This window comes from Mizuhopecten yessoensis, unplaced genomic scaffold (genome assembly GCF_002113885.1).
Source record: "Mizuhopecten yessoensis strain PY_sf001 unplaced genomic scaffold, ASM211388v2 scaffold267, whole genome shotgun sequence".
In the NCBI taxonomy this organism is placed as follows: Eukaryota; Metazoa; Mollusca; class Bivalvia; order Pectinida; family Pectinidae; genus Mizuhopecten; species Mizuhopecten yessoensis.
The window spans coordinates 365968-391377 of NW_018403461.1; the positions used below are offsets into that span (position 1 = coordinate 365968).

Sequence of the window (25410 nt, forward strand, 5' to 3'; positions counted from 1 at the left end):
AACTAGTAAACATAAATTACACATTTCTAAACATGGTAAATGCAGAACTCTTCCCATAAACAATTTACACGAAACACAAATTTCTACAGATACTTTACAAAATATACGTTTTTCTTCAAATACATACACAAAATACATATTTATAAAGATTCTTAACGGAAATGTATATTTAGCTGCTTAGCAGCCGATTTGACTGACGAAACTTTGATAGTGATTTCTAAAGACATCGATAAGGAAATACTAATATTGCACGTGATAGGTGTGAATAATTTAACAACTGGAACCTATCTGAGTGTACGCCTCGTTAAGCTGACAGATTATAACATACAGGTGTAAGGAAATATGTTACAATATCAAATCAAAATATTCATACATAAAATACATGTTATTTGACAGTAGGAACAGGTAAATAATTGTCTGAACAGATTATAAGAAAAAATCACCAACGGCAAAGGAATCAAGACAGAATGTTATGCAAATCAATTCAATTCCAATATCAGGAAAAGAGACAGTCAAGATTAATTATGCAGTTCCCTGATTGGTTGTAGTCTCAAACCTTTAAACCATCATAACCGCAAGTCATTCGCGCGTACACTATCACTGGAAGTCCCTTGTTACGCCATCACTGAGTGTCAACATGTCAATGTGCCCGATTTAGAAAATGTCATATGTTACCACAATAATGAGCAGATAGGAGTAACAATAGGTTGTATGTCCTTGTTTAAGAAATTATATATTTCAAAAACAATCACTGTTTCCTGTCTAATTTTGCATTAATTGGATGAGTGATCGATGTACAAACACAACAATTATCATTGAGCTTTTTTAAATGATGGATCATTAACTGGTATACATGTATCTATAGTTTTGCTTCAAGTACATCACACTAATTGATTCCAGTCTGCAGTCAAAACTGCTATAACTTGGTATCTAGTACATTTGTAGTGCATACGTACTAAACAAAGCAGTACACTAGACAAAACGTTGCACTACAGCGTAAACTCTAGTACAGAAGATTGTATACTCCAGCGCACAACAATTTAAACTCTAGTACAGAAGATTGTATGCTCCAGCGCACTACAGTGTAAACTCTAGCGCACTACAGTGTAAACTCTAGTGCAGAAGGTTGTATCCTCCAGTGCACTACAGCGATAAAATCCAGTACAGAAGATTGTATACTCCAGCGCACTTCAGTGCAAACTCTAGTACAGAAGATTGTATGCTCCAGCGCACTACAGTGTAAACTCTAATACAGAAGATTGTATACTCCAGTGCAATACAGCGTAAACTCTAGTACAGAATATTGTATACTCCAGCGCACAACAATGTAACCTCTAGTACAGAAGCTTATATAATCCAGCGCACTACAGTGTAAACTCTAGTACAAAAGGTTGTATACTCCAGCGCACAACAATGTAAACTCTAGTACAGAAGGTTATATACTCCAGCGCACAACAATGTAACCTCTAGTACAGAAGCTTATATAATCCAGCGCACTACAGTGTAAACTCTAGCGCACTACAGTGTAAACTCTAGCGCACTACAGTGTAAACTCTAGCGCACTACAGTGTAAACTCTAGTGCATAAGGTTGTATACTCCAGTGCACTACAGTGTAAACTCTAGTATAGAAGCTTATATACTCCAGCGCACAACAATGTAACCTCTAGTACAGAAGCTTATATAATCCAGCGCACTACAGTGTAAACTCTAGTACAAAAGGTTGTATACTCCAGCGCACAACAATGTAAACTCTAGTACAGAAAATTGTATGCTCCAGCGCACTACAGTGTAAACTCTAGCGCACTACAGTGTAAACTCTAGCGCACTACAGTGTAAACTCTAGCGCACTACAGTGTAAACTCTAGCGCACTACAGTGTAAACTCTAGCGCACTACAGTGTAAACTCTAGCGCACTACAGTGTAAACTCTAGTATAGAAGCTTATATACTCCAGCGCACAACAATGTAAACTCTAGTACAGAAGATTCTATACTCCAACACACTACAGTGTAAACTCTAATACAGAAGGTATACATGTCTCTATAGTTTTGCTTCAAGTACATCACACTAATTGATTCCAGACTGCAGTCAAAACTGCTATATCTTGGTATCTAGTACATTTGTAGTGCATACGTACCAAACAAAGCAGTACACTAGACAAAACGTTGCACTACAGCGTAAACTCTAGTGCAGAAGGTTGTATCCTCCAGTGCACTACAGCGATAAAATCTAGTACAGAAGATTGGATACTCCAGTGCACTACAGCGATAAAATCCAGTACAGAAGATTGTATACTCCAGCGCACAACAATGTAACCTCTAGTACAGAAGCTTATATAATCCAGCGCACTACAGTGTAAACTCTAGCGCACTACAGTGTAAACTCTAGCGCACTACAGTGTAAACTCTAGTACAAAAGGTTGTATACTCCAGCGCACAACAATGTAACCTCTAGTACAGAAGCTTATATAATCCAGCGCACTACAGTGTAAACTCTAGCGCACTACAGTGTAAACTCTAATACAGAAGGTATACATGTCTCTATAGTTTTGCTTCAAGTACATCACACTAATTGATTCCAGTTTGCAGTCAAAACTGAATATATAACTTGGTATCTAGTACCTTTGTAGTGCATACGTACTAAACAAAGCAGTACACTAGACAAAACGTTGCACTACAGCGTAAACTCTAGTGCAGAAGATTGTATGCTCAAGTGCACTACAGCGTAAACTCTAGTGCAGAAGATTGTATACTCCAGTGCACGACAGTGTAAACTCTAGTACAGAAGGTTGTATACTCCAGCGAACAACACTGTAAACTATAGTACAGAAGATTGTATACTCCAGTGCAATACAGCGTAAACTCTAGTACAGAAGATTGTGCCCTCCAGTGCGCTACAGCGTAAACTCTAGTACAGAAGCTTATATACTCCAGTGCACTACAGTGTAAACTCTAGTACAAAAGGTTGTATACTCCAGCGCACAACAATGTAACCTCTAGTACAGAAGCTTATATAATCCAGCGCACTACAGTGTAAACTCTAGTGCATAAGGTTGTATACTCCAGTGCACTACAGTGTAAACTCTAGTACAAAAGGTTGTATACTCCAGCGCACAACAATGTAAACTCTAGTACAGAAGGTTATATACTCCAGCGCACAACAATGTAACCTCTAGTACAGAAGCTTATATAATCCAGCGCACTACAGTGTAAACTCTAGTACAAAAGGTTGTATACTCCAGCGCACAACAATGTAAACTCTAGTACAGAAAATTGTATGCTCCAGCGCACTACAGTGTAAACTCTAGTACAGAAGGTTATATACTCCAGCGCACAACAATGTAACCTCTAGTACAGAAGCTTATATAATCCAGCGCACTACAGTGTAAACTCAAGTACAGCAGATTGTATACTCCAGTGCACTACAGTGTAAACTCTAGTACAAAAGGTTGTATACTCCAGCGCACAACAATTTAAACTCTAGTACAGAAGATTGTATACTCCAGTGCACTACAGCGATAAACTCTAGTGAAGAAGCTGGTATACTCCAGCGCACTACAGCGTAAACTCTAGTGCAGAAGGTTGTATACTTCAGTGGACTACAGCGATAAAATCTAGTACAGAAGATTGTATACTCCAGCGCACTACAGTGTAAACTCTAGTACAGAAGATTGTATACTCCAGCGCACTACAGTGTAAACTCTAGTACAGAAGATTGTATACTCCAGCGCACTACAGTGTAAACTCTAGTACAGAAGATTGTATACTCCAGCGCACTACAGTGTAAACTCTAGTACAGAAGATTGTATACTCCAGCGCACTACAGTGTAAACTCTAGTACAGAAGATTGTATACTCCAGCGCACTACAGTGTAAACTCTAGTACAGAAGATTGTATACTCCAGCGCACTACAGTGTAAACTCTAGTACAGAAGATTGTATACTCCAGCGCACTACAGTGTAAACTCTAGTACAGAAGATTGTATACTCCAGCGCACAACGATGTAAACTCTAGTACAGAAGAGTGTGTACTCCAGTGCACTACAGTGCAAACTCTAAAAGGAAAAATGCTTCCTATGTACAGCGTTTCAGCAATATAATTATTTAGATATTCTGAAAAAAATATTATGGAAACGTGTGTTTCTTATCTTCACATAAGTACTTCTTATCTTATCCTCATTTCAAATAGTTTATAGGAGAAACAATTTCTAAAGCTGTTAATTTCACATGGGGAAGAGATATCCATGAAAAAAAATTCACCTCACCCTTCTTATCATGGTAAAAGAAAACGTTTCAATTAAATCAACAATGTTTTTACTTCCTTTAAATTCAAAGATAAAAACAGCACTTTCAGTTGGGTTCTTACTCCTTTAAAAATATTAAATCCGGATTTTCATTCCGTTTTCCGGTTTATACTTTACACAATCGAAGATGGCGAATATAACTAACTGAAAATACATTCATATGTCAGTAAATTAATTTATAATAGCTGTAGCAAGTGTCTGTTTTTCAAGTCTTAGAGTAAATTGCTCAAATTAATTAAATTATTCAAATAATTCATTTGAGTGTCATCCTCATTAAAAACAAATGTACGATTACAATATCCTTTTCTAAACTGAATTAGGAGCTATTCTATACAGGGTTACAAGAGACTATATATATAACTATGAAGGCTTTTAAAGCTATACGTCATGTAAAAGTTTAAAATAATTTAAGATACCAAAATAAACTGATTTATAATGAAGTTTGATAGGGCACTATGTGAGTCAGTAGCCATTACACTATATATGTATTGTTCTGTAATAAAATCATGTTTAAATGTCTGATACGTTCTTATTTTATCTTTACCACATCCCCTTGTTATACATGATTTCCAATTTTGAGCAAAATTTTCGAGGTTACTTTTGACTTGATAACAATCTTGTTAAACTATAATCCTGGTCACTAATTCATTTTTGGGAAATTCCAACGTACGGAAACGTTCGTTTAGCCGGAAGTTCTAATTACGACAGATTTGTCCGCTTTTGTTGTTCGCCCACATTAACACCTTTCTGTTGAGCCGATTAATATACATACGATATATACGATACCACGTAGTGTGTACGATGTCCCATTGTGATCATTCTGCTTTTCTTGAAAATGTTTTATGAGCATTGATACCATATTTCATGAACTCTAACGAAAAATTGAGACAAGAAAAGTATTTTTTTAGAAATATTAATAATTAAAACAACAAGTAATTCGATATTCTTTTTATATTAGAAATGGCAAATATGTTTGATTCCTAAGTTTCATCACAGGTAATTAAAAAATGCTTTACTGAGTCAAATTATATCAATAAAAAATATAAGGATATAAAACATTCCGGAATAATATTATATTATAGCATACAAAAGCATACATGTATACAGATAAAAAGTGAAGCGGAATATAAATTCACCTCAAGTTGCCTGTTTTCAGGGAGATTTATGAGGAAAAAATAAATTATATGAGTTCGATTTCGATTTTAAGCCTCTCCAACCCCTTCCCTTTTTTGGGCCTACTGAGTGTACCCCGACACTTCCAGGTAAGGCATAGTCCTATCAGTAGGTGTAGAAGGTGACCAGGTGCTAATGATGTGTCCCATGATGACACATGTACTGGCTATGTAAATCACCTGTAGGTTAAACTCAAATGAATTAATTGAATAATTCACTAATTTTAACATCTTCTATAACATTTTAAACAATCAATTATTTAAATCACAGGGAACCTCAATTTTTTAACGAACAGTTGCAACATCACTTCAGTTTCAGATTTAAGGGTTGCTAGGACAACGTGACCTTACGCTGACAGATATTTTTCTTTTAGTCGCTTCGATTTAGTTAAGCACTAGTTCTGTAATTTGAATGAATATTCCAAAACAGTTTGGTAAAGTGATTAGTCCCGTGTGGATTAAGTTTAATTAAAGGCTGAGATGAATGGATCGATATAGAAATGCCTTTAGATACTCAATGACAGAGATTTGTTTTATGATAAAATTAAGTCATATGTAATCAAAGAATCTAAAATGTCAATCATGTGTTTTTTTTAAATCATCAAAACACTAACGGGGATAAAGATTGTCTTGTTTACATACAGAAATGGTTTCCAAGAGGTCATTTTGGATTGCGTCTTGGAGACCAAGGGGTGAAAATCCTGTGTTTTTAGAATATCAACTTTTAAAAACAAATGTCAGACGTTGTTGACGCAACACTTTCGATACATATATGAAAGAGGGATTAGTTGAAACAGATAATTCCGGAGATGTTGACCAAAATGTCTTCTGGAAACTATTCAAAATTAGCTATCGTATTGCCCGTGGTTGTCAGACAGAAATAAAATATAATGGTACCACCCTATGCGAACCGGAACAAATTGTAAAAGCTTGGGGTGATCATTTTAACAAGCTTTTTAGTAACGAAAAAGTGTTAATTAATATTGATGATATCTAAAATAAGATTCATCACGACAGATATAAGTTTCTGGCGGAGGGTTTTACCAATGATGGAATTAGAGCAGTATGTATGCAGCTAAAGAAAAACAAAGCTGGCGGTTGTGACAGCCTCCTCTATGCACATATTGAGAATGGAGGTGATAAGTTATTAAGTTATGTTACACATTTGTTCAATCTTGTTGTAAAGTATGACCACATACCCGATGATTAGAAAAGGGGAACAACTCTAACATTGTATAAAGTTAATGGAAAACCAAAGATGATCCAAACAAAGGGTTAAGGGCGGTGATATTTGACAGACAAGTTGATGATGAGATAAAGAGCTATAACGTTTCTTAGACTGTCCTTTATGTTTGACTTTCAAGGTTACATGGATCAAATGTGTTTACATGGTTGACTTTTCAGATTATTTGAGTAAACAGGACTTAATTTGTACAGGTTCTTTTGAGAGACTTCAATGAGTAAAAAAAACTGATATTTTGCCTATGGATTTATTTTTGTCCACTTTTAAGGTTACTAGTGTGAGATTAATACCAGGTGCAGGCCAATTGGGCCTCTTGGTTGTTATTGCTATATGTTTCTTGCACAAAAGACAGACAACAGCTCATATGCTTTTATTGACCTGCATCTGTGCTCAAATATATGTCAATTTTTTTAACTGAAAAAATACGGATTTTCGTTTTGATATATAATAAGTAATACTTCGCTAGAGTGAAATACATATTATTGAAATAAAGGTATGCACGTAAAAGCGATATATTCTTCTGTAGTTTTGATTTATATTTTGGGGTAACATTTGTGGATACATTACCACCCAGGCACATACCTAATATATCTAACCCGGACCCCCCTAGCAGACTCCCTAGCTTCGCTCGGCAAAAGTATCGGACCAAAACTATTGGAAACCACCCATCTATGTCTCTGGATCCGCCACTGCACAGTCTAGCTATATATAATATATATCAGCTTTACATGTTCTGTATATCCAAGACAGATGTATAAAGACCACAAAAGCTAAAAATCCTTTGCTCTGTAAATAGCATTTGCCTAATAAGCAACGGATTAATTACTTCAGTATCTGAGATAATGCAAAGCAATTCCAATTGCGAGGTATTGACAGTGAATCTAGATTGTGGAGTATGAAGCAAATTCATTATTTGTACGTCAGCATTCTACTAACAGATATATAAGGATCTTTGTCAAAAATATTCGGCATTATGTTAGCTAAACTTTTATCAGAATAAAAAATAATATGATACTTTTTACTGCAGCTCTTTGTTATAATTATTTGAGATAATAATGCTAATAATATACAACATTTAAAAAGCGCCCTATATGATTTGCAAAATTACACAAAGCCGCTGTACAACACATGCAAATTATGTTCCTACAGTGGCAGTTTAAATATAGTAGCTAAAAAAGTAATACAAATCAGCATATAGTCTTACGTACTAGTAACCATATATGATGCAAGGTGATCACCACACTCCTTTAAATCTAAATTTGCAAACCATCAAAAACCGAAATTCTGAAATATCGTATGACTGCATCCGACCCCAACGACCCATCAGTCGAATATGATCCTCTGGAATATAACAGTGGAAAGCTGTGGTGGCTGGTCCACTACGAAACCTGTGAGGTTTATACTGGGCAGTGTTTAATCCAATGAAAAGCAAGAGCCTGTTGTCATTTTGTGGTGTAAAAGGCCTGCGAGACAGGCTGACACCCATCTAATGTGATCAATAGACTTGCTTCTCTGTCTCCTTGAAGTGTCCAGTACTTCGCTAACACCCTTACCGGACAAATGCCGTTACGTGTTTGAGCCTTTATATTTCATTGTACCGGTCTATGTGAGTGTTGGTGCTTAAAATACATTAAAGTTTACAAAACATGTCTCGATTTTTGTGCGCTTTGCCCATAGATAGGACAGTTTTATAATAAAACGCGAGAGTAAATGAGGTAAAACGTTCAGCTTACTGGGAATATGTTTTGCGTGAAATATAATGTTATGCTGCAAACACACAAGAGCCAATCTCCCAACCAACATGTTGTGTCATAGACATTTTGTTTATTATATCCACAACAGCTCTGTTATCAAAATTGAACAAGTCGCATTCGCTCATAAAACAACTTGTTTACACATACTGTCCCATAGCACGAATGAACGAGTTCGCTTCAAGCTTGTAAATCTAGACGGGTTTGCTTGTTAAACGACTATAATGGCGTGGCTTTGTCTTTCCCTTTGCAAGGTCTATCAACCTGCGCAGGTACATGTATGTACGTCCTGGCACCACATACCAGCATGCTAGTTTAGTAACCCTAGCACTGACTATAATTCCCGTAGAATAACTTTCTCTCTCTTCTTTCTAACTTATAAAAACTTTCTGATCTTTTCCATTTTACTTTAAGTGACCTAGCTGCGTTGCTCGTTGTGTTCAGTTCAATCCCCAAATAGCTCAACACTGAGGTAGAACCCTCGGCTTTTTCTGCTTTAATAGGGGCCCTTTACACATATTTGTATAAACTGTGTCAAACTCAGCTCACAAAAACATGAATCTGGTAGACCAATGAACACAGAAATCATCCAGGTCATGGAACATGTGTGGTACTCTAAATCTCCTACATGCAATGAGCCCCCCATGGGCAAACATCTACCTTAAAAATAAAGCCCTTGACAAGCTGTTTCCAGCAGTGTATGATTTAAGGGGTGCCTTCCTAAATGCTGATGCTATGTCAGTTTTTGATAGCAAACAACTTTGACCTATTACATCAACTGGTCCTTTGTCATTATTCTACCAAAGTTGACCTTAAATTTGTTTTTGTAAATTTAGGGTTTGAAGACGTGCACATGGCACCCTTCATATGCGTTCATATATGTCTATATATAAGGAACATATATATTACGGCAGACTATTTCATTCTATTAAACATGTTTATTTAATTATAATAGGTAAGTTTAATAAATTATGCATTTTATGTTGTAGTGTAATTTATCGGCTGAGGGGTGTTTGATATTTAATTTCTAGGATGTTCGTTATTGATATAAAATTTAATATAACCGTTACCAATATGGCTCTTTTACCTTTTCATTCATGTTTCTTACCCCAGGATGTTGAATTCTACCAAAATCTTGAGAACGAAGCATCGATAGCCCTCAGATGTTACCTTGAAAATGGAGTCAAAACAGTGGAAATAGTAAGTTTGTTGGCACTTTTCCTACTTTGTATCTTCACCTTTCACCTCACTATCTGTCTAAATGGCATACTTTACCTTTTGGGAGGATAGTGGAAGTATACACACTAATCAGTTCCTCGTTTGTTCCTGAGGGGTGTTATAAGGAGGAACTGAGCATTTATGGTTTTATGAGTATGAAGTTGATAATAAAATGAAATTTGACAAGAGCAAAGCTCAGCAGTCATACAATTGTTTTCCTAGCTATTGAAGACGTCTTTACCATTGAGATATCTAAAAAAAAAAGAAGAGGGTTGATATATGTGATCGGAAAAAGTAGCCGGTTATGTACAACATCCTGCAAAATGTCAGAGTAGCAACTAAGATTTGTTATGGTATCCTAAAAAGGTGTGGAACGTTTCAAAGAGATATGGCGCGTAATGTGCGTTGCGTAGGAACACGTTTAAAGTGTATTGCGTATTGACACGCGTAAGCTGCGCTGCGTAGTAACACACGTAAGGTGCGTAGGAACACGCGTAATGTGCGCTGCGTAATTACACGCGTAAGTTGCGATGCGTAGTATTACGGCGTAAGGAGCGCTGTGTAGTAACACGTGAAAGGAGCGCTTAGTAGTAACACGTGTAAGGAGCGCTGTGTAGTAACACGTGTAAGGTGCGCTGCGTAGTAACACGCGTAATATGCGCTGCGTAGTAACACGTGTAAGGTGCGCTGTGTAGTAACACGTGTAAGGAGCGCTGTGTAGAACACGTGTAAGGTGCGCTGCGTAGGAACACGTGTAAGGAGCGCTGCGTAGTAACACGCGTAATATGCGCTGCGTAGTAACACGTGTAAGGTGCGCTGTGTAGTAACACGTGTAAGGAGCGCTGTGTAGTAACACGTGTAAGGAGCGCTGTGTAGTAACCCACGTAATATGCGCTGCGTAGTAACACGTGTAAGGGGCGCTGTGTAGTAACACGTGTAAGGAGCGCTGTGTAGTAACACGCGTAATATGCGCTGTGTAGTAACCCGTGTAAGGTGGGCTGTGTAGTAACACGTGTAAGGAGCGCTGTGTCGAACACGTGTAAGGAGGGCTGTGTAGTAACACGTGTAAGGTGCGCTGCGTAGTAACACGCGTAATATGCGCTGCGTAGTAACAGGCGTGTGCTGCGTATTGACACGATCTTTAAATACACTTTTGATGACCGTGTCTCAAAACATCACATGGATATTACTATGAATACTATCACTATGAATATTTCAGGGGGATACTGGAAAAGAAGTTAAACATTTTCCATTAACATCAACGTATTCGGTAAGAGTTTGTTTGACATATTGGGTTATAATAATATTGTAATGGTCAAAATATTTGACATGCCTGTAAGTAATGATAAAGTAAAGAAAATGCATTAATCAATCCCACCTAAAGAGATGTACAACTAGCAATATAGAGACACAGAGAGAGAGGGGGGAGGGGGGAAGAGATAGAGAGAGGGAGAGGGGATAAATTAACCACAGAGAAAGTTAATTGGACAAGCATACAGGGCCTTACGAAACTTTAGTTAGTTTTATTCAGTTTTAGTGAAAACTAAGATTGGATTCGTTATCGACTCATATGTGGGTATTAAAGGGAGGTCTATGCACGTAAGAACGTGAAATAGAAATAAAATTATAATTAACGATGAATTCGTCCTTGCACGGAGCAATTTTTGCAATTTTGAAACACGGCGAATAACGAAATCGCGAAAACACGTGAAATAAAAAAAAAAGCAACCACATTGCACGAAAATAATCCTTCTCATAAATGTCCCGGAACTGCGTCGGATGCAGACCGAATCGGCCTAATATTCACCTCGGTAAATAGCCTTACGTTTACAAGGTTACTTTTCTCAAAATGTCAGCCTCCGTATCAATGGAAATTCAGAGTAGTCCAGGACATGTACACCCACATCCTCATATCGTTTCCAATGTTCATAATCTTTTTTAAGCCAATACAAAATATGAATGATGATCAAACAGCTGTCTTAGATATCATCTATTCCGTGCAAACTTAGTCCAAGATTCAAAACTATTGAAGTTGTGGTCACCGTGGTGAACATGCCTGTCATTTCTTTTTTGAGTGTCAATCTTATAGTAATGCTCGTACAATACTGTTCAAATACATTAACAATATAAATATGCAAATAAGTTTGAGGTTACTACTATTCGGTAATGAAATCTAGCTTTGGATGAAAATTGTAATTTATTTAGACATATATCAAATTTGTATTAGGTCCAGCGAAAGGTTTAGAATATAAAATGTATGCACATATGTGGTTTTTGATTTTCTCCCATTAATTGTAATATTTGTAATTGTCTGTCTATGTAATCACTTGTTATTGAAATGTTGATAGGAGATGGCTTCATAGGTTGCTATTCCGTCTTTGCGTATTGCAGAGTTATCTTCTCTTGGGAGCAGGTATTGATTGTCATTATTTTGTGAGAGTAACGTCATCAATTTTTGAGAAAACGACGTAATTTTCTCACACGAACCAATGACGTAACAATCAATACCTGCTCTCAAAAGAAGATAACTCTGCAATACGCAAAGACGGAATAACTTGTACCAAATCCTTTTTCCCCATTTGGACAATAAGATACGTTTAAAGTCAAACAGTCAGAAACAGTCATGCACAATAACGATCAGCAAATCGTGCAATGACTCTCATTCAAACCTAATCGTAATATATGTGCTCAGTGCTTAAGTCAATGAGCTCTCGGGGGAGAGGAGGGGAGGGGCTTTGCCCTAGACCCACTGGGGGCGTAAGTGGCCCCCCGACCCCACGCCGATTATAAACCATGGAGATGACCGAACGTCTGCAGAGCTCAACTATAAAGATCTCTCAGTATAAGTGCCATCTTAAATCTCTTTCGGTAAATTACAATCAAACTTATATCATCATAAACTATATAGGCTGTTTGGTGAAGTAATTCTGAATACAGACTTGTTAATATCATTATAATAGAAAACATTACGGAAGTTTTGCAAATAATGTAATATTCTGTCACTTCAGTTCAACATGATTTTATTTTCAGATGGGTACATTTACAGAAGGAAACCTGCAATATACTTTATCGGTAGATGATACTATAAAAAAGGGTCACGAAGCATCACCAAATACAAGTAACACTATGTACCGGGTAACTCAAAGACCTAGAGGCCTTCCTATAGACCATGACTACAGATATCTCCGTAAGTGACCTAAAATATGACAGGACGTTATTATATGTGATTGAAATAACGATCACAGTAACGAATGTCTCAAAGATGAACCTATCAATCCAAGAATATAGAGATACATCTTTTAGCTATGTTTATGACCTGTATTATATTTCAATGCTATAGTATGTATGATTGGTTATTTCTGTATTGGCCAAGTTACTGGTCCGATGCCAACTTTTTTGCTTCAGGCCAATGTAGCAGGCAGAGAGGCCAACATAGCAGGCTTCGGACCAATAACTGAACCAATACAGAAATAATCGATCATTAATGTCTTTAGTGATTTACTCAGTGACAAATGAAAGAAAATCATGACAAATACAGAATTGATATAGAAAACATATGATATATTTTGCACATAAAACCAACATAAAGCTCACCATTTTGTCGCTCTGTCTCGATAACTAAATTGTCACTCTTAGAAAACATAATAATTACCAGAAAGTATTTGCTTAATAAAGCATGTATTGGCACTATAAGATTAAATAGGAAGGACGTTCTTTCAAAATTATTCTCATCAAATATAAAAGATCACAGTAAAGGAAAATAATTTGTGTATCATGAATAACAATTAATTGTTTTTTATTCCACATATTAATTTCATTATGAAGTCCGTTATTCTTGTCTGGTCACTCCATATCAGGAATATTCTAGTAATCAGCATGTCTGTTATTTCATCCACTAAACTACCAACAAAAATAAATCAAAAATTTAACTTGTCTAATATTTTAGCCGATTTCTTTCCAACAGAAAGATTAAAGTATTCCGAATATTCATTATTTCAGCCACTGACCTTCCAACAGATATCCTCCTTGAAGGACAGCTACCTACAACACGTCAACCAGCTAGTGACCGCTTCCGCCGAACCGTTAATCCACGCTCGTACATAATTGATCTGTTGGTTGTTGTAGACTACCAGATATATCAAGAGTAAGTATAGCGAAACGTCAGCTCACAAACTATGTAGTCAGACTTGAGACACTCTTTGACATCAAGATGATTTCAGTGTCTACCTTTGCTTTTTCATTGTTACTTAGACTGTTGGTCATCTACATACTTTCCTCAATGTTGACTTATGGATACCCAGGACAATTTTTACTTCAGATTCTAATAATTATTTGCACGTTTTTTTTATTACAAAACATTTTTGATGACGGAATAAAACTGTTTTACATTATAATAAGATTGTTCGCAAACTTTATACTTACAGAATTTATTAGAATTATCATAAGTTGTAAGTAGGTTTTATTCAACTTGAACATTACTCTTTCTCACTCTTAATCTTGGACATGTTTCTTTTGAGGCACACCACATATTCTTCAATGTTTTTGTTTACTCGTAAGTTTAACTCATGTAAACATTAATATTAATATATTATTAGCTATTATTAATAAGTTTCATTGTGGTTCTGAACAGAAAATAATACTTTGATTCTAACAAACATGATTCAATTGATGAAAAACAAATATCAATTCCTCTTTCCTCGAGAAAAAAAAAACGACACCCTTTTATGACGATTATGTTTTCGAAATAACTGATGTTTCAGGTAAAATAATATCTGTATGAAATCGTGTAAAAATGTAACAAGCTGTTGCTGTTTTCGATACAGTAATAATATTTCCAATTTACTACTCAACGTAGGAATGAAGTATAACAATTCAGGAACAGTACTTGTGTATTCAGAAATGATCGCTGTTCTTTAAATAGTAAAGGTTATTGCATAATTAGCAAAACGTTTCTCATTTCCTTTTGGAGGCAAACTTTGAGGCATGTAAAGGTTATAAACAAGACTGATTTGGTTCAATGTGCTTATTTTTTGTTCTTACAGTTGGCTTAACAGAGACATTGGATTCAATGATTATGATAAAGACCAAAATGTCAAAAACAACCTTCGGCGCTATTTTTCACATTTTATAAATGAGGTAAGACAGTTTGACAAAATATTTCAAAAATATGCTTTTACAGCGGGTATTGATGCATGGTAGGCTAGTGGTAGGACAAAGGGCTCGTGATGGAAGGGTGGCGGGCTCGAGTCACGTCAGAGCACTGTGTTGTATCTTTGAGCAAGATCGTTTACTCCGCTTGTTCCAGTCTACTAGGCTGTAAATGAGTACGTGGTTGGGCAGTGCTAGGATTGTTAACTGCTAGCTGTGAACGCCAAAATGGCAGCACCGGCTGTATGCTCCCCATGGAGTTGAGAAAGATATTGGCTGACTGCAAAGGCCCTATAACCACGAATGATAATTTGTGAACCGCTTTGAGACGACCTGCGAACTAGGTTGTGATAAAGCGCTATATAAAAACCTCAAATTAGTATGTATGGTTCAGAAAAGTAAAGGTAATAAAAAAGGTCAAATTTCCTTTCACACTGGATACTCACGGACACGAAAAACTTAACACGTTATCTGGAGCAAGGCAGTAATTACAACAGTGAAGACTATCTAATGTTGTCAAATTTTTGGGCAGTCTGCTCCTTTATCAAGAAACACAGGTAGGAAAAAAAATGTTACATTATAATCAAACAACATTACAACAAAATAGAAAATGAACCTGCTATTTCTATCTCTTTGTCGCTTAACGCACGCAGTGTTATTGGTCAACAATGTGGTAAGTATAACTGTTTTCGGGGATAATTGTTCATACATATCTGTATTATTAATTATGTTTTACGTCAATAGTATTCTTTTTACAATATAACTGTTTTGTGTTTTACCGTTTATGTTTCTTGATAAGGAAGCGGATTGCTCCGAAAATTTGACCTCACATTTTCTTCAATGTTGTAATTACTGCTTTGCCCAAAACATAAAAAACAATTATATTTAAACAAACAATTTTCAAAATATGATAGATAATTAGCTTCCAAAAGCGTTATATTAATGTACATTTCTGTCTAGATACAATTCATTGATGGGGTGTCATTTTTGATAAAAGTGTGGCGATTTTATTATGGCAAATATCAATATAGATAGTCATTAATGTCGCAATTTCATGTTCTTTTCATTGAACAGATAGATCTACGATACCAAGGCATCGTCAGTGCGGACCTCAAATTTTCAATTAGCATAGCAGGCTTTATCGTTGCTGATGTAAGTTCACTGTAGTAAAGGATGTGATTGCATTCGTGTTATCATGTGTTAAGCTAAAGCATAAACACATTCATACCATGTAAGAAATACCACCAGTTTTCTTTTTTCCTGAAATAAATTTGTGACGGAAACTCATCCTTTGACGTCGTAGTGGGTGATATCATAAATATCACAAATCAAAACTAGATTCAATCGTGGTGTATATAACACTATATAGTAGCCAGAATATATGATTAATGAATAATGTACTTCGATACTATATTACATGTAATGAATAATTTTAATACAATACAATATGAAAATATCAAAAGAAGACAAGCATGTGCCATTATATTTGCGTAAATTCTTCACCTTCGATAAAATCGACATTTACAGCACTAGTAGCACGGATAAAAAAGAAAAATAGATAACGAGGAGAATTTGCTATAAAACCATGAATGATCAAGAGTACAAAATTTGCTGGATGACAAAAATATTAAAGAAAATCTTGATCGCTTATTATGAAACCTAACATATGCATTGAAATGAAGGTAATAACTTTAATAAATGAAGAAATTTAACGCATGCAATAAAACGTTATAATAAAGAACACATGGTTTCTCTTGTGTTTATCAGAGACCTGAAACATACCCCTGGATCGAGATCAGAAGGGAAATAGCCAAACCCAGGGACTACGTAAATGCTGACGACGCCCTGAAAGATTTTAGGTTCTGGGTTAAGAACACAAAGGGTTTACCACCTCACGATCACGCCATGCTGTTCACAGGGTAAATAAAATGTTATTGTGAGACAATCAAACGGAGCGAAATTCAGCCATATGACGACGAATACCAGAAGTAAACAAATACAAAAATAAAGGATATGTAATGGTTTCCTGATGATACTCATGTATATTTCACGAGTATATCATAATACAAAAAATTATGGCGGTATTGTCTGACATACGAGTAAACTAGTTATTTTGTAATATATTTGAAAGCATTTCAATGTTTTATTAAAACTACCTACAATGACATAAATACCACTGCATCAGAACAGTTGCATAATAATGAAGAAATGATGGTCACATTTTCGTGTGAATATAAATGTGGGGCGGGGCTTGTTCGATTACGAATCATGGTTTATTTCCGCGCGGGAATGGCAACGAAAGATAAACTACCAGGCTCATTTCCAGGCTTATGTAAATGACTATTTTGGCGTTATTGAAGACAATTTTAATGTACAAAACATTAAGCTTTAATAATAAAATTTAACGTGTTATTTCATTTTAAGCGAGAAAGCACAGGGGAGTTAGTAAACTTAGTGATGCATGGCTTCATTATAAAACAAGTCATACTTTTTCTAAACTAAATCTGACAAGATAACGATTGTTGACTCCTTTATTATATACATATAATTGATTTTATTATCAATGATTTAATACTTTATTCATAATGGTCTATATTTCTTTGTAGAATTGATCTTTACTCTTCAAACGAAAACACGAAACTCCTACACACTGCAGGTAAATACATAAGCTTAACAGTAACATGGATATATGTCTTCTAAGGAGAGCATTATTTTCATATCAGATACGTATGCTGTGTCATTGTTTATATTTGTTTCACGTAAATTCGTAAACAGTTGTTTAGATTACATTTCAACAGTTCGTAAATGTAGCGTGTATTAGTAATACATTAATTAGTAAATGTATGTGTAGTTAAATGTGGTATAATTCCAGGCATGTGATCACATTCTTGAAACCCGTGCAATTTCGGGGAAATAATAGGCCTTCTGTATCCGACTGCATGATCGTAAGAGGCGACTAATGGTGCCCCCTGTAGAAACGGGGTTGCTTTCTTCCTTGTCTTCTATTAATGGGGCATTAACGAAATCAATAATAGATCTGCTGTATACCACTGCATATCGTTGAAGGTGACTGATGTGGGTCACCTGCAGAATCGGGAATTTTCTTTCGTGTCTTCTACGAAGTGGACATGGAAGATACCTTAATTGATCTACTGCCCCTATTGCAACACTTAGAATATTTTTCGTGCCCTATTTTTATTGTCTTCCTTTTTTCTGTCTAATTTCTATTTTAGGCGGTGTCTCATTAGGCACTCGTCCTTATGTGACCCTGGTTGTTGCGAGGACGTTAAACCCCAAACAAACAAATCACATGCTTGGTTAATGTTAGCGTTTTCAACTATACAAACCTATTCGCCTATCAGTGCTTACTACAGAGATCAAATGATACAAGTTATGGAGGAATTCTAATGCCTAGATACGTTAACACTATTTTCACATTAAAAACTGTGATACACTAAATACATTCTGGTTTTCCGTACTATATAATGATACGCTTTCTTCAGGACTAGCCTTCATTGGTTCAATGTGTCGACCCAATGGTGACAGTGTCTCCGTTGTTGAGGATCACGGAGGATTGCAGAACATCGGCACAGCCTCCCACGAACTAGGACACAGGTAGGGTAATAGAAGCCTTGATATACACTAAAACCCCACGAACTAGGACACAGGTAGGGTAATAGAAGCCTTGATAAACACTAAAACACCACGAACTAGGACACAGGTAGGGTAATAGAGGCCTTGATATACACTAAAACACCACTAATTCGAACTCGCATTACTCAAATATCCCGTTTCTCGGATAGTTCGCTTGGTCCCGAACGTGTTCTTATAAATTCTTTTTAAGATATCGTCGGATTACTCGAACTGCCATTGCTCGAATAAGCCGTAATCCTCGTACTCTGATTTATCTCCGACCACTCAAAACCTTTGAATCTAACCTATCCATTCTTCGATCAGGTAGTCGAACCTGCTTATCACATCTACCGCGCGCCATCGACATGCCTCGAGGTAAAGACTGGTCTACGTTCATTGTGTTTAAACAGTTGTCGGCCGGACGTCAAATAATTAGAGGATTAACGACAGTATCATGAACTATCCGTACGGTTACACTGTTGTAGCTGCATTATCATTTTGCGTGCATATTTATTATTTTCCGACGACATTTTAAATCGATGTTCTAGCGGAAGTGGTGTGAAAAACCATATTTTGGCATGGCAATATTAAGCGGAAATCCCATAGCTGATTCTGGACCAACTTTAAAGATAGCCACACTTGAAACCGTCGTGATTGTTAATTTCACGATCACGTGGCATTATCACGTGATGTGATAATTTCGTTATCAATCAACATCAACATTTCAGGGATTCTTTCTTTATTTTATAATTTTTGCTTTGATATTTTTTAAATTAAACATAGCTAAATACAGTATATGGCGGATTATGATAACCTGACATGCTTGATTGGTTGCCCTAGTGGATGTAGAGAACCCTATTGATTGTAGGCTTGGTCTACAAGAGGCCCAACTCACTGTTGCTAAACATTGAGTTATGCTTAACTGTATTTGTCCCGACAATAATATAAAAAAAATACCATACTAACAGTCCGCTGGCAATGTGGTATGGCCCCCCACCCTCCGAATCATTTCCGGGGGAATAATAACATTAAATTATCCCATCCCCATATTTGTATAAAATGACGATGCAATTTGATGACACAATCAAAATAGGACATGATCTATCCCTTTTATTATGTTAACGACGGTAATTTAATATATATTTCATAACTTTTGACAGCCTGGGAGCTCTTCATGATGGAGAGGATAATAGTTGTACCTCTTCCAATCGGTACATCATGGCGTCTTCCGGGTATGGACCAATTCCACCCGAGAGACGACTCAACCAGTGGAAGTTCTCGCAATGCACAGTAAACTACTTCCGGGAGTTTATCAACAATCTCACAAGGTATATAGAATAAATCATATAGCATTACTCTTACGCAAACCCCAGACTGTGATGTTACATTGAATGATCGGGTGGTTAGATTGCGCACTTGCCTTTCACCAAGGAGACACGGGTTCGATTCCCCCATCGGACGTAAAAAGATATGGGTCATCTGCCCGACCATGTTGGTTTATTTATATATTGAATGAAAGATGTCAATTTCGTTATACAAATATAGCGGATTTAAAGAGGTAAATATCGTTTTGCATCTTATTTATTATTTCATTTTTTCTAAAAATCTGAATAAAATAAGTTTTAGTTGGTTGAATACACTTTTATACTTAATTACAATTCTCGTTTCTCGCAATCCAGATAAAGATATTTGAAGTGGTTAAAAGTTTGATCCATTTCAATAGGTTGTTTTATTAACTCAAACGAGTCAAGACAAGCGAGTTTCAGTATACTTTTAGAAAAAGAACACAAATGTTTCACTTACACGCACCGAATTAACCTTGAGTTAGAACATCTGGTGTTTGCACCTTATATGTTTTCTATTAAATAATCCGTAATTCTGCAATAAGAAAATTGTCTGACATTATGTTACACATATTAATTAATGTGCAGAATATTTGCATCATAAATGTGTTCGTTTATTCCTAGAACTGGATACAGCTGTCTTTCCGACAGCTATGAAGACATCGCAGTGTCGTCAACAGAAGTTCCAGGTCAACTCTTCAATCCTGACGAGCAGTGTCGTCTGATCTGGGGACCAACTTCTTATCTCTGTCGAGTAAGGGCAATGTATAATCCTCGTTATATCGGGTTTGTTATCCAATCATTTCCCAAGACGTTATCACGTGATGTACTGCTGTTAGTCAATCATTTTCCAAGACATTATCACGTGATGTACTGCTGTTAGCCAATCATTTTCCAAGACATTATCACGCGATATACTGCTGTAAGCCAATCACTTTCTAAGACATTTTCACGTGATGTGCTTATAATAAGTGGATTTAAGCATAATATCAGCAATATAAGTCACGTTATAATTTCTTGGAATTTGAATGGTCAACTACTCGTTTTGTTTTGCATAAATAAGTGGCAAGTCGATGTCACATCTGAGCATTAACATGATAACAAACCAAGTTACCTGCCAAAGTGATAATTTTCTCGGAAAAAGTAAAAATATGTCGACATAATTCATTCGTTATTGCGACATATTTATAGATTATATCGACATCTTCTCAGATTATGTCAACAGATAACTCGTAAGCCGAAAGTCAATTGAAGATATATGACACAATAGCAATGTATAAAACTTAATAAAATTTTAGGTTAGTGCTTGATTCAAGCAAATGTTAAAAAAAGTCGTATATGTTTAATATATAAGATATATCAAAATATTGTTATCGACGTCTTGTTAATGTATAATGGGATTTGAGATCTCTGTCTCATACTTAACAAAGAGTGCAAAAGTTCATGTTCACCATGTAATATATAGTCATCGTTCTATCTTCATGTTGAGATTGTGAGATTTACTATTTTTGTTGTTATTTATCTAGGAATTTGGCTAGCAAAAGGTCTATTTGTATAAATCACAAACAATTAATTTATGCTTCATGAGGGTCCGCTAAGTTTCCTTCGGAGAAGCTCTTAGTTTTCCCAACTTATAAATATTTCATAAATTGTTACGTATGGAATTGCATCTATTGCATATGTTCTCCGCCATTGTACAAGATATTTGTGAAGTTTGTCCAATATGTATATTTCTATATGCCCATATACAATGTGCATTCGGTAATAAAATTGAATTGAATTGAATTGAATCCTCGTTTAATTGAGGTGAATCATGTCAGCTTATGAAAACAAACTATAGAGAAAACATGAGTAGTACATGGAATTGAATTACCATGGGGTAACATTTCTTCCTAGTTCGGAATATCAACAATAGTATTGTACATTTAGCAATACCATCTGAGTTATTTAAAATGATCTTATTGCAGTTAAGACTTGTAATGCTCCTTCATCAAATTACAGCCGACTGTAATAAGGAACTTCTATGAATTTGGATTTATTGTTGTAACTATTCCGAAATGAACCTGGTGTTCGATATTCCGCTTAGGAGAATATTGATATCAACTTCTATATAGGGTCATAAAATATATAAATAAAACAAAAAACGAAATGTAAACTAATCGTCCTTTCAAAAATGCAATTAATGAATAACAAACAACTACCTCGGTAAAATTTAACAAACAAACAAAATTCGAAATAATTCTTTTTAATATTTATGAGTATCGAGTGCATAACTTTACTTAAAATTGACATTGGTTAGTTTATTACCTTCAAAATGACAATTAATCAAATTTAATTTCAGGGCTATGAATTTGGTAATGCTAGTACGATATGCACAGCCATGTACTGTAGAGACCCAGGCACTGATAGTGACTGTGTGCTGCATTTTGCTGCTAGGGGTACATCGTGTGGGAATAAAAAGGTGAGTGGGAAAAGAAACCTTTCATATTGATGAACATATACCGTTTAAGTGGGGTATTGTTTTGTACTTATAAGGAAAAGATCAGACATTAAAAAAAAACGGAATTAAATTTTTGTTTTCGTAACTTGTAAAATGCAGTGACCAAATGAATCCCAGTGTTCCCAGCAGGCTCTTTCAGTCGAGCACAACGTGCAGGTTAAATTTTAACCTCTACAGTGAACATTGTTTATTAAACTCGTCGAAAACGAGAACAGACAAAGTCTCGACTTATAGAGTTTTCCTCTTCCTGAGGGTGTGTCAAAAAACCATTCATCCCGAAGGTTGCTTGTGGGTTGTCTAACCCGAGGCTCTGCTAAGAATTAGGTTACACCCTCAAGGTAGAGGATTAGTATGCTCCCATCCTCACATTTCAATTACAACCCCACCGACAGTTGTTTGTAAACAAAAGCACGTGTGGTATTTGAATTTCTTCATTCACTTGTAATGACGTCACAATTTAACTTGTTTTATTCTGAAAGAGTATCTACCTTCTCCTAGGTGACAAGCTGATCTGAAAATTAGAACAGAAATGTGAACAACATCAGTTTTAGGGTAAAATGCTAAAAGTTATTAGTATTCATTATTGTACATACTTTAAGTTACACATATTTAATGATGTTGCTCTTCCTTTTAATGATTAAATAATAAAAATGTATACTTCCTTTTTTTCAGTGGTGTTCAGCTGGACAATGTGTTCTGTCTCCACATGCTCCTCAAAATCAAGGTATTTTGGATATGATAATATAACTAAAGACTTAAGCTCATATTTTCATGAACAAGTGATATAAAGACCTTCAATTGTTTTTGTATCAATAAAAAATGGTAATCAAGGAAATGCTTACATCATGAGAGTCTACATGTACGATTTGAAAAACTTATACCACTTTATAAGAAGAAAGACGTGACACTTTATTGGATCAGGGCCCTTATTCATGAAACCGTTCTCATGGTCAAGTATGGCTTATGTACTCAAACCAACTTTCTTGTTACTAACTTCAATCACGTCAGACGATCAAAAAGTCAAATGTTAACATTAAGAACAGAATTCAGCTTTAAGTCTCTTCAATGGTTTATTTTTTCAAAATCATTGACAAAACAATGTTTCATTATAAATTTATAACCAGAACAAGAAATTAGGCTTGAACACAAAATCCGTGCCGTCATACTATCAAACATTGAAAAAGAGCTATGTTTTCACCAACATACATGTATTGTATCATTATTGGAGGTAACAGCAGAGGTTATTTGTTGTCATTGTCTTACAATGAAATTTGTCTACCACATTCTCGTTTAATGGCTTTCTACCGAATCCTAATAGATTTTTAACTATATTTTATAATCTATACCTAATTTGGTTTGACAACAGGAACATGTCTCCTTGGTGACCAGCCCGGGACTGCCTTTATATCGAAAACGTGTGACGAGCTGGTGAACGAAGTACCTGCTTATTGTTACCAGGAAAAAGTCCGAGCTCGTTGTTGTGGGTCGTGTGGCAAATATTACACCTGGAGAAAGGGTACAGTTTAAAACTTAGTAAAATAGTATGGTTGAAATTCATTCAATGTAAATACGATCTTATAGATGACCTTCACCCTTGATGCAATTGGTATATATGTATATAATTATATCTTATGTTTAGTATTATTTGATATATATATAATGATTAATTCATAAATTTATCTGTGTGAAATATGAGATAAATCCGAATTTACAGTCTTAGTGAAAAATTGATTTATAAACAAAATTGGATATTTGAATGTTCAAATATTAAAAAACTTTATCTCTAAACAATCAATAGGTTAAGGAAATAAGTCTGTATAATTCCTGCCCCGGAAGAGTGATGAACGCAATGAATATCAGGTTCATTGACAGCGTCAGGATTATATCGCTATAGTATATATAACATTGTTATCTAGCCATTTAACAATGTCAGAAATCGATGTATTCGATTTGGATACACTGTTATTGGGAGTAAGATTCATTAGTTTGGTATGAACACAAACAGGAATTGAAAACTTATTTTGAGAGCTATTGTATCCTTTGTCAAGCACCGGCCATTTACACTCTTTACTTGACAAAGGAAAAACTCACAAAATATGTTTTCAATTTCTGTTTATGTTCAAAACAAACTTAGCCTTTATTATACTGTGTATTGGTTTGACTTTATATATCCCATCGTGGTACAAAAAGCGCAATTCAATATTTTATGTAAACAACAATTGCGACTCTTAGCACCCAACTCAGTACTGACATTGATGATATAATATAGTGTCTGTAACACGTCTATTCATGAATAGTTGTTGTTGTTGTTTTACTGGGTTTGAGGTATGTTTACGGGCGTGTTATGTATGTGTATGTGTGTACATGTGCTGGAGGCGATGTGATGGTGTATTTCACATTATACTGACAACGGGTGAAACAGTTGACGCCAATACCCTTAATGGTGATCGGGGAATAACAAAATCAATTTTAAGGACACATTTTGACGAGAAAACTGAAGAATTCCTATAATATGAGATATATCGCATAGCCCGCATTGTGTATGTTTTTGATATCATTTTGCCACATTGCCCGCTAAATCAGATGGCCCGCATTGGCCAAAAAAACTACTACGGGCACCACGCAGATTGACTTATGGTATATTTTTCAAAGATTGAAACGTATCTCTATTTAAAAAAGATAATAGTTTGAAATGCACTGTTGTATTGTAGGGTGTGAGTATGGCGATCGTGTGAAGGGATGCCAAGCTTGGCATTGCAACATGATTGGTACAGAGAGCGACATAGAGAGAGACTGTTGTGGAACGTGTAATGTAGGCGAAAAAATTACGACCACGCCCACTCCGACATTCACAGTCACGCCTGATCGCAAACCGGAGCCGCCCACAATGCGTACATCGTGCAATGATAAAGCAGACATCAACGATAAGTCTTGTGAAGAGTTTGTGCATACAAATGGCCGCCATTTGTGTTACGATAGCATCATCGAATCCTTCTGTTGCCATAGCTGTTTCAAGATCAGGAATAATGAAGAAACAGGTATTACATTATTTATTATTTACATGTTTGTGCACTGGAATTCACAGGCCTGTGCAATGCAA

At 35.8% G+C, this 25410-nt stretch overlaps 1 protein-coding gene across 2 annotated transcripts in view; it reads left to right on the forward strand.

The window, feature by feature from the left end:
• Window positions 1–25410, forward strand: part of LOC110445963 — a 61058-nt gene that overhangs the window by 33061 nt on the left and 2587 nt on the right. The window contains exons 3-17 of one of the 2 annotated variants that reach the window (XM_021490875.1): window positions 9582–9668; window positions 10906–10956; window positions 12717–12873; window positions 13686–13830; window positions 14729–14822; window positions 15909–15986; window positions 16602–16753; window positions 17441–17490; window positions 18338–18449; window positions 19628–19795; window positions 20435–20564; window positions 22152–22271; window positions 22983–23034; window positions 23677–23826; window positions 25022–25348. In XM_021490875.1, coding sequence (XP_021346550.1) covers window positions 9582–9668; window positions 10906–10956; window positions 12717–12873; window positions 13686–13830; window positions 14729–14822; window positions 15909–15986; window positions 16602–16753; window positions 17441–17490; window positions 18338–18449; window positions 19628–19795; window positions 20435–20564; window positions 22152–22271; window positions 22983–23034; window positions 23677–23826; window positions 25022–25348 — 1873 coding nt within the window. The remainder of the gene's footprint in view (window positions 1–9581; window positions 9669–10905; window positions 10957–12716; window positions 12874–13685; window positions 13831–14728; window positions 14823–15908; window positions 15987–16601; window positions 16754–17440; window positions 17491–18337; window positions 18450–19627; window positions 19796–20434; window positions 20565–22151; window positions 22272–22982; window positions 23035–23676; window positions 23827–25021; window positions 25349–25410) is intronic. The other variant, XM_021490885.1, reaches the window with a different exon arrangement.